At 33.7% G+C, this 9,476-nt stretch overlaps 1 protein-coding gene across 4 annotated transcripts; it reads right to left on the minus strand.

Moving 5' to 3' along the window:
* Positions 1-657: 657 nt before the first annotated feature.
* LOC100782491 (polyadenylate-binding protein-interacting protein 3) lies at positions 658-8,754 on the minus strand. 4 transcript variants are annotated; one of them, XM_003546737.5, is made up of 15 exons: positions 8,428-8,754; positions 7,100-7,263; positions 6,853-7,014; positions 6,426-6,562; positions 6,023-6,213; positions 5,329-5,506; positions 4,962-5,210; positions 3,026-3,153; positions 2,819-2,885; positions 2,672-2,705; positions 2,148-2,461; positions 1,899-2,039; positions 1,417-1,512; positions 1,278-1,334; positions 658-983 (listed from the first exon to the last, which is right to left on the minus strand). In XM_003546737.5, exons 2-15 carry the CDS (start codon positions 7,233-7,235, stop codon positions 954-956), a joined length of 1,920 nt encoding a protein of 639 aa, XP_003546785.1. In that variant the 5' UTR covers positions 7,236-7,263; positions 8,428-8,754; the 3' UTR covers positions 658-953. The 4 variants fall into 4 exon arrangements, with proteins under 4 accessions (XP_003546785.1, XP_006597205.1, XP_014623485.1 ...); XM_006597142.4 differs by having other exon boundaries at positions 6,853-7,023; positions 8,428-8,735; XM_014767999.3 differs by having other exon boundaries at positions 6,853-7,023; positions 7,100-7,258; positions 8,428-8,699.
* Positions 8,755-9,476: the final 722 nt, after the last annotated feature.

The following is a 9,476-nucleotide window of genomic DNA, read 5'->3' on the forward strand; positions in this document are numbered from 1 at the left end:
CATATATTTCTATCTCATCAATGATGTGTATCTTGAGCTAAATGCACTTAAGAATTTCAGTTTCTTGTCTTTCTTATTATTGTCCTAATAGATTCGAGTATACTATTGTTAACACTCATTAGACAAGTCCTACCTCAGGCAGGGACAAGTCCCATATCGGCTAGTTTCTAGTTTCTTAGACATATTATCCTTTATAAGTCTCTGACATGTATCTTAGTTTGTCAAACTGGGTAATATTAGCTTGTAACTCAAGTGAGGGTACTAAGATGATGGAATATTGTTTAGGCTATGAATAATAATAATCCACAAATGACGATTGGTTAAAATCAAGGTAAAATTAAATTTTGAATTATCGAATAATTTGACACGGCTCACTTTATCCCTTTGACCATAATCCTAATTTGTAATCAGTATAATTTTGACAATTGAGAGAATGTCTTCCTGTGATTTATTTACCCATGATTATTTTATGATACATTAACGTTTAAATTGAAATGTCACACATCTAAAGCGAGCCAAAATTAAAAACAATTTTGATAAAATAAAATCATTAAAAGGATCTAAGAAATTTACCGGTGAAAAAAAAAAAACTAATATGACAACCCAATTGGTTGCAGATATGTCCGAGTGTCGGATGCATGCACAAAGTTGTAAAAATTAAAAAGTAAATTTTGCATGGCATTAAAGAGTTAAATAAAGAGGAATGAGAAAGGTCAATCTGAGTTAATCTATTACACGACCAAAGCCTGAGAAACCCCAAAAGATGTATGAGTTAACACAAGGTCATAAAATTATATCCCAGAATTAGCGAACTTAATAATATATAATGAGCCTTCAGAGATTTTTCCATAACCTGCAGATATCCTCGTTTAAAACTTTTCAGGACAACCACTTAGTTTATTCTTTTCAAGCAAAGATTTCACTTGCCAATAAGAATGTGAATAGCCAAGTCGTCAATAATCCCGTCCCTTGTATTGCATTTCCTGTAAAATATCGATTTGAGAAGATAAGGTTCCCAGAACATTAGTAAACATAAAGTTCCTCTAATGTATATATAGGATTACAACTAAGATTGTCCAAATTCAGTTTAATATATGTGTAAGTGAAGACACATCATGTTCCACCACCGTGTCAAGAATTAATGTCCAAGATGCATGATACATCAAGGTGGAGCATTAAGCATGTATAAAGTTATACGAATCAATGGTAAAATAAAATATAAGCTATTTCAATAAAAAAAACCAATTCTTTTAAAAAAAAAGTGCGAGAGTTCTTACAGGCATGTAACTCGGCATGTATAAAGCTTGCCTGGGATGACCAAGAAGCTGTCCATACTGCAATGAGATATTAAGCAATTGCCTTAGAGAACCAGTTTTTACGTAACATACACCAGTGAGAAACTACGTGATATTATACCTGGGGTGCATTCGGATGAAAATATCCTTGAGACGGCATTTGTGCTACCTGAGGATTATATATGACCGGTTGTGGACTAGCAAAAGTAGGTCCAATCTGCAAGCCACATACAAAATAATAAACTTTGTTCACAACCAAAGCAAAAAGGAGATTACTGAGTCCAACCTGAACTCAATAATTCTGCATAGCCTCTTTTGCTAACTATTTTACACAATCAGTAAAATGTGACATTTATCTTTATATAAATTAAGTAACTAGCAGAAATTATTAAACAAATTTTAAATACCAGACTTCTAGTCATAACCTGCACCAACACACAACATAGATATGTTGTGATTGTGGAACAACTGGATCAATTTGGCACTACATCATAATGCTGAGTCTAATGACACAAGTCAAATTTTGCAGTAAACCTTATGGAAATAACCCCACCCCATAACTATGCACTTCTATATGTTCAATAAATGCTCTGAATGACTTACTCCAATACCCATGGGCATGCCTGGCATACTTGGTACAGTAGTTACATTAGTTGGAAAATAGAAGGAACCATCAGACACTGGAGTGGGAGGCCGAGCAGGCGATGGAATAAAACTCTTTGCATTAGGGTTAAGCTTGAATTCCTTATAACAAGAAAGGGTAAACTCAGATATATGTGGCTAATATAAAATGCCAGAATCAGCTAGTGAAAAATATTTCTTTTTCAAAAAGTCAGTCTTGAACTTTCACACCTTTGCATTGGGATTCAGAGTTGATTTTTCAGAAGACAGTGAACCAACTGATGAACTTGGAGATAAACCAAGAGCAGAAGATGCTGGAATGCTTCCAACCAAATCTGACCCAGATTGTGTTCCCCGTGAATTTACAGATTTCGTTTCCCCATTAGCTTTGCCCGATGCTGAACCATCGACCAAATCTCCATGTGATCCCATCTTCTCATGAGTTTTTGATGAAGTATGAGATGAAGGGGCATAAGAGCTGGCATTAGGAGATAATACCCCTTTATCAGAGCCATCCTTATTCATGTAGAGTGGTCCCTGTGAATCTGCATCAAAATTGCCAAGCTAAGATTAGACGAATGTAGGTGATAGCTGCCATTGAGAAGCACTGAATAGTACTAACAGAAAGCTTCGGCACTTCATAATAAACAGAATAATCATTATAGGAGAATGATTTAGTATCATTTGCATAATGTCAGGCACAAACACTTTAGATATGCTCAATTTGAGGAAGCTAAGAAAAATATTTTACAGACCCTCAGATTTTGACAGTTGAACATCCTCAGCTTGCTGCATCAATTAAAGAAAATAAAATAAATTTGGGAGTGTTACAACAAATAGAAATCTCATGTGATATTTACATAGACACAAGCTTAAGTAGTAATGCAGAAACTTCAACTCACAATCAGATTTTCTTCCTTGGTAATACCATTGTCTCCATGTTGATTACTATTCGAGTTCTCCTGAATCCTGTAAGGTTGTTGGATATGAAAAATAATAATAAAGATGAAATTTATGCTTTTGATGTTTGAAAATGACATATGATGGAAAACATACAAATCGTTACAGAGAAAACAAATATATGCACAAGAGAAAAGGGCAACAAACACCTGCTTTCCCCATCCGATGTCGAGTAGCTTTTGGCAGGGAGTTCAGATGCTAACTGCTTCGCATGATCAGAAGAACCAGAGCGGCTTAAATCCACACCAGTATTTGACTGAGATGATAGTGTGTGATCCTGCACACATAATTAGCAGGAAGCAATACGGTGAATTTAGAAGGTTAAATATTACTTTGTAAGAGAAGAGGGAGAAAAAATGACAAAAGTATAAAAAAATAACACTTTGATATCAAAATTTACCCAACAAGACTCAGAATTGTTGGAGGTTAACTTTGTACCAATTTCAAAAGCATAATAAGACTCAGGATTGCAGAACATGTTCAAACAGAATTTAGTCATAAACACATCACTCAAAATGATAGTCATGTGCCAGATTTTTTGCTAATATTTTCTAAAGAAAATTTTACTAATCTAGTAGTTTTCACGGTCATTAATCTGAAAATTTTACGCAACTTCTGTCTCACCAAATTAATTTATTTCATCCACATTTAGATTTTCAAGACAAAGAAGTGTTTAATTGGTATATACTAAAAGGGCGTTTGTTTCATGGTATAATATTGAATTCCCGAGAATCCATTCCCAGAAATATTATGCTTAAGAATACCATTCCCGTGAATATATTTGGTTGGTATTTAGTAGTTTCAGGAAAAAAATTAATTCAAAAATTGATAAAAAGTAGAAAAATAAATGTGAAACAATGAAGTGTGGAGAGGTAGTTACTTTAAAAAGTAACTTCCATCCCCATGGGAATGTAAGATACCCACCTTTCACCATGGGAATGAGATGCAAAGTAAATATGAAGTACGAAGATTTTGTATGCCTGGAAATCAACAATTCCTGGTTGTCCAAAACTTATACCAAACACGCAAATTTGATATTCCCAAGCTCACTTTCCTAGGAATCCTTTATGATACTTTGAAACAAATGTGTCGCCCATTGTAATTTTACATTGACATTTCACATTCACTAATATTTTGACACAGCATTATTTATTACCATGTCATTCTATCATTACTTAAAAAAAATATAGCATCAAAATATTAGTGATTGTGTCAATCCATAATTTCCTCACACTGATGGTGCATACCAATTAAATTAATAACAGAAGCCCGTGTTGGAATACCATTATACGTAGCATGATAAAGTTTTACAGCTTTACAGCATCAGTTATCCAGTAATATCATTAAACTCCACCAAAGCTAGCAAGTCTTTAGCCCTAGTGAGACTCGTAACACTCAGTCTGACTACTACTGATAATTTAAAATAAAAAACCACAATATACTATATAGAAGCAAAGCAGGAGACAACAAACCATTGCCTTCAGTACATGTCTGATTCAAGCTTAATTTTGAAGAAATAATATTGGAGTATGTAAATACATAACTGTCTAAACAGTTTTGTTTCATAATAGATAGCAGTGTATATGTTGTAAGGGCTGTTAGTTTTCACTAAACTGCACCCAAGTAGTTACATTCTGTTAGAAGTTAGTTAGAGGTGGTTAGAGTTAGTTTACATTCTGTTAGAAGTTTGTTAGAGGTAGTTAGAGTTAGTTGTGGTTAGTTTCTCAAGTCAGAACTCTTTAAATACCTCTGTTGTATCTAACTCATTGAGTTTTTCTTTCTGAGCAATAATATCAGCTTTATCTTTTTCATTTTCTCTCTCACTCTCACTCAGTTTATCGAAAAAATAATCATTTATGCTTATGTCCTAATTCAACTCACAAAACTCACTTGTAAGGTGAGAACTACCCAAGTCTTCTAAGGACTACATTGCTCATATCTCTAGTCGATGAGAGAACTTAACAATAGTATTTGATAAGAATAAAAGGACAAGCCAATGCCCTCCAAATGTGACAAACGATTAAGAATTATTTAATGCCACACTTTTAATAATTAAAAAATGAAATGCATGAACTGAGGTGATACCACGGAGGAGGAATTTGCCAATGTTTGAGCTCCATCATTTCCTTTTCCACCACTTATTTCACCTGGCCTCTTAACGACCGAACCAAACACACCACCAAAAGTTTCCCCACCAAAAGTTTCAGAATTGTGTGAATCAAACAGTACGCCCTCATCAAATCCACTATCATCAACACGTTTACCCCTATAGACTGAAGAGAATCTAGTTTCTTCATCAATATCAAAGTCTTCATGTAAGTGAAGGCCTCTTTCCTGTTGAGAAAAAAACATATAGTTTGAGGAATTCAAATAGTCAATTATACCAAAAACAGCAGAAACTTGCAAGCAGAAAAAAAAATGAGAACAAAAAAAGCATTGAAACCACACCAACCTCTGCAAGATGAAGATCTTGGGTTTCCTCACCCTCAATTTCTCTTGCTATTCTTAAAGCTTGCCTTTCCAATTCTCTTGTCTGAGGCCCTTTTTCAAGCTTTGTTGTATAAAGGTCCTCATTGAATGTGCTTTTTACACCAAACAATGCCTCATTTGTTTCAAACTGATCCCATCCCCTTTAAAAATACCGGGGAAAAAACAATGTAAACCAAAATGGACATTTTGTGTAAAAATTGAAATTAGGAAAAAAAAAATGGAAAATATACTTCTGAAAAAAAGATGAAATTAGAAAATAATCATAGTATTTTAGTGAATTCCATATACTCACTCAAACCTCTCTTAATAAGTCAGGATCTACCACAAAAATCCTATTTCCTTTTGCTACATCAAGAATGTGTCATCACTAAATTGTGCGCCAATGATCTCTTGATAATTCCTTGGGCAACATTCCTAAGCTTCCATAAATGATTATGGACAGAAAGACCAAAAATATACTTCTGAAATCTACCACTTACAGCAGGACTCTTATTTTAAAGAATTTTTTATTGTAGACTAAAAAAGCTATGTACTATAGTTTCTCAAACTTTTAAATGAAAAGAATAAGGGCAACTAACAGTACATATGAGTGTGAAAGTGTTAAGAAAAGTGATACTTATACAGTTGACAAATTTATTTTATAAAGGAAAAGCAACCTATTCCAATGGCCGTCAAATATGTTTTCCAGTTCAGGGCATTGTGGATCGTCTTCATCAGGTACCCAGGGTTTTAATTCTCGCCCTAGATCAACGTGACGAGACTGAGATATCAATGAATCAACCATGATTTCCTGATGCATATCATGGTGATACTCATTAGCTAAGCCATCCCTGGTAATAGCAACATCCTGCCATGATTGACACATCAACAATATCATCAGGAAACAAGTTGGCAATGTGCTAAAAGCCACTTCCCCTAATTATAAATTGTCCAAAACCATAGCTGACTATACAGCATCCAAACAAAACAAAACTCACACAAGATTGCAAATATTTAGCTTAGGTAACTACAAAATTCCAAAGTACTTCGCAAATTGCATATAGTTGAAAAGTAGCAAACCTGTGCTGTAACTTGGACAAGGTCTTTGGCAGGTATAATTAAAATCTTTGAAAGGGGCTTGCTGACAAATTCTGTGCCAGATTTCTGTCCTCGTAAAGAACCATCCTTTGTTAAGCAAGCCATTTTCAAAATGATTCCTATAATAAGATGATATAAGAATCAAACGAAGTCAAATGCTCTATGACCTATAAAATCAATTATGGAAACAGGATCGGGAGTCTATTAAGATAGTGATCTAGAACGACCCTAGTCAAATCCCAAATTCCTAATTAAGCAATAACTCCTAAATAAAGTCTTATTAAAATAAGATAAATCCCAAAAATCACCAGAAATAGGAAATAACAAAATATTCCTAAAAGAAATAATTGTCCAAAATAACAGTCTTGAATATGACAAAAATCAATAAAAAAAATGCAACAAAACATACCAAAATCTTTGTCTGTGTTTGTTGCATGAAATATTCCAGAGTATATGGATCCATTTTTCACCTGGACTTCCACTTGGTGCCCAATAAGACATGTTGTTACATATACTAATCGGTCATGTGAAGGGCTCTCATAACTGCCACCTTTACTGCCAGTCACTGCGCCTGTGACGACTAACAAAAAAAATATCAACATTCTGAATGCTGTGACAAATAAAATAATAATACATTATGCAGCTCAGAACTTTACCTGCATTTGCCAATCTGTTGGCATTTAATTTCCCAGACAAGATCTTATTCTCCGATTTAGTTGCCCCTTCTCTTTCAGATTTTCGGCGGCCATATCCATTGGAGGATTTAGACTGCCCAGCTTGTTGCAAATTCATCCTCACTTACAGCCCCTGCCCCTCTAATCTAGGAATGATAGCAAAAGAAAGAATAAATATATATTCATAAGACAATATTTCCCAAAGACTTTACTTAAGATTTCAAGACAGAAAATTATGAAATCAAGCTGATTTCTAAAAGAACATAACAGAAGTGTTATAAAAGAAAATCATTAGTTATATCTGAGTTTGTGAAGCCTTTATTGTAGAAGAATGGAAACTAAGCATTTAACTATTTAAGTAGTGGAATAATCAAATAGGATAAGTTCAGATTTTTTCCAATTCCTTTTCATTTAACTATTCAACCTTATATGAAATTTCAATTTTTTCACGAGAAATTGATGAAAGAAAAGTTAAACTTACTAAATCATTGAATTGTGTGATTTGTATCAACAATATGAAATTGCACAAATTCATTATATTGTAAGATATAAAGTCATTTAAGATTTCATCTTATGATATGCATTAGTAGGTAGCCAAATTGTAACGAATTGTAAGATTCAAATCATGAATCAAAAGATTCTGGAACGATGGTTTATATTTATATCAGAATTAATAAAAAAAATCCTCAAGAAATGAGCAGAAACTGATAATATACAGAAAAAACAGGCAGACAAACCAGTCGGTGGAGAAGAACTTTATAAGCAAAATATTGTTTTGGAAATTGAAATCCCAAAAATAGCTCCCAACACACAAACCCTAACATTATTGTTCAGGGCTTTTTTAGAATCAAGAGATAGTGCTGCCATCCTGTCCATTATGACTGCTATTTCACCCATGATAGACCCTACACTGAACTGCTCCACTACAGTGGCCATTGTAGCGGCCAGGGATCACTCCACTACGCTACACTGCTATAGCAGCACTATAGCCCACTATTTAAAACCCTGGTTATAATTATAATAGAACGAATACTCTTGAATCCTAACAATAGTTGGGAGTTAGAACTCAGAGATTCGGGCGGCGTAAACTATTGCAAATCCTATTTACAGTTCCCCAAACAGAAAGAAATATTCCTATGCGGTCCTCCTTGGGACACTTGGGCTTCTCTCCTAAGGCGAAAACCCTAATTTGCGAGGAGTTTGAACAAGATCAAAGCATGCATAGAAATAAATAGCTAACGGAGAGGAATTGGAAAGAGAAAGCGGACGAGGAGGAATGCGAGAGACGAATTGAAAGAGAAGTGGCATACCTGTGAAAGGTTGATCAGAACCTAATTGGCGGATTCCGGCAGAGGTTGAAAAGAGGAGCTGAAGAGAGAAGGTTGCGTCCGTTAGGGATTGGTTGAGGGGCTGTTTGGTGGGAGGATGAAGTGGCCGGAGGAGGCGACGGAGAGAGAGGCAGTGGAGGAGTTTGGTTCTCTTGGTGTGATCGAGAGAGAGAGAGAGAGAGAGAGAGAGTGGTTTTTGAGATTTTGAAGGGAGATGCGAAGCGAAACCAAGGAACGAGAGCGCAACGAAGCAGAAACACCCAAAAAAAAAAACTAAAAAATTATCTAGTGTGGTGGGGAGTATCCTGCACTTTTTTTTAATACTTACTTCCTCCTTATAAACCATGTAAAGTTTTTCTTAAAGAATTAAAAACAAAGTTTACTACAATATTTTTTAAAATATAAATGCATTATTTATAATTATTAAGTGATTAATGACTGTGCTTGAAAAATTGTATAATTTATTTGGAGTAATTTTGAAAAAAAAAGTTTTAATATTTCATTGAAAACTAAAACATTAGGTAATATTAAAAAAAAATTAATGCTAAAACTTAATCCAACACTAAAAATATTTTTTTTCTCGAGACATGTTTTCTAAACCTTAAAATTTTAAAAATAAAATCTATTTTCATAAAACAACACTTAAACCAAGAAATGTAATTTTGCTCAAAATACAATCTAACATTAAAAATATAAGCATCTCTTTCAATAAAAATTTGAACCAATTTATTATGTCATGAGAAACTAACTTGAACTAAATTCAATTTACATTAGTGAACAAATGCATGTTTTTTTCTTGAAGTGTATAAGTTTTTATTTTATTAATTAGTTAAAAATTATTTTTAGTATGATTTTTAATATAATTATTATAAAAATTAATAATTTATTATATAGTGATTTGTTATTAAATAACCGTCTGTAAAATATGTACATGACCAAATAGATATATTGTCAAACACTATCAAATAATAAGGGTGTCTAGGTATGATATTTCAAACAATTAACGGCTAGTGCGTGTAAAAAGTTAAAAA

This window comes from Glycine max, chromosome 15, assembly GCF_000004515.6.
Source record: "Glycine max cultivar Williams 82 chromosome 15, Glycine_max_v4.0, whole genome shotgun sequence".
NCBI classification, from domain to species: Eukaryota; Viridiplantae; Streptophyta; class Magnoliopsida; order Fabales; family Fabaceae; genus Glycine; species Glycine max.

What these genes read in the sequence shown, in the direction of transcription:
- LOC100782491 (XM_006597142.4), bottom strand. Translation starts at nt 7,235, where the DNA reads ATGAATTTGCAACAAGCTGGGCAGTCTAAATCCTCCAATGGATATGGC. An exon ending in TGGCAAATTCCTCCTCCGTG is followed by an intron (nt 3,154 to 4,961) that starts GTATCACCTCAG and finishes TTATGTGTGCAG; the next exon opens with GATCACACACTATCATCTCA. An exon ending in TTCATCCGAATGCACCCCAG is followed by an intron (nt 1,335 to 1,416) that starts GTATAATATCAC and finishes ATCTCATTGCAG; the next exon opens with TATGGACAGCTTCTTGGTCA.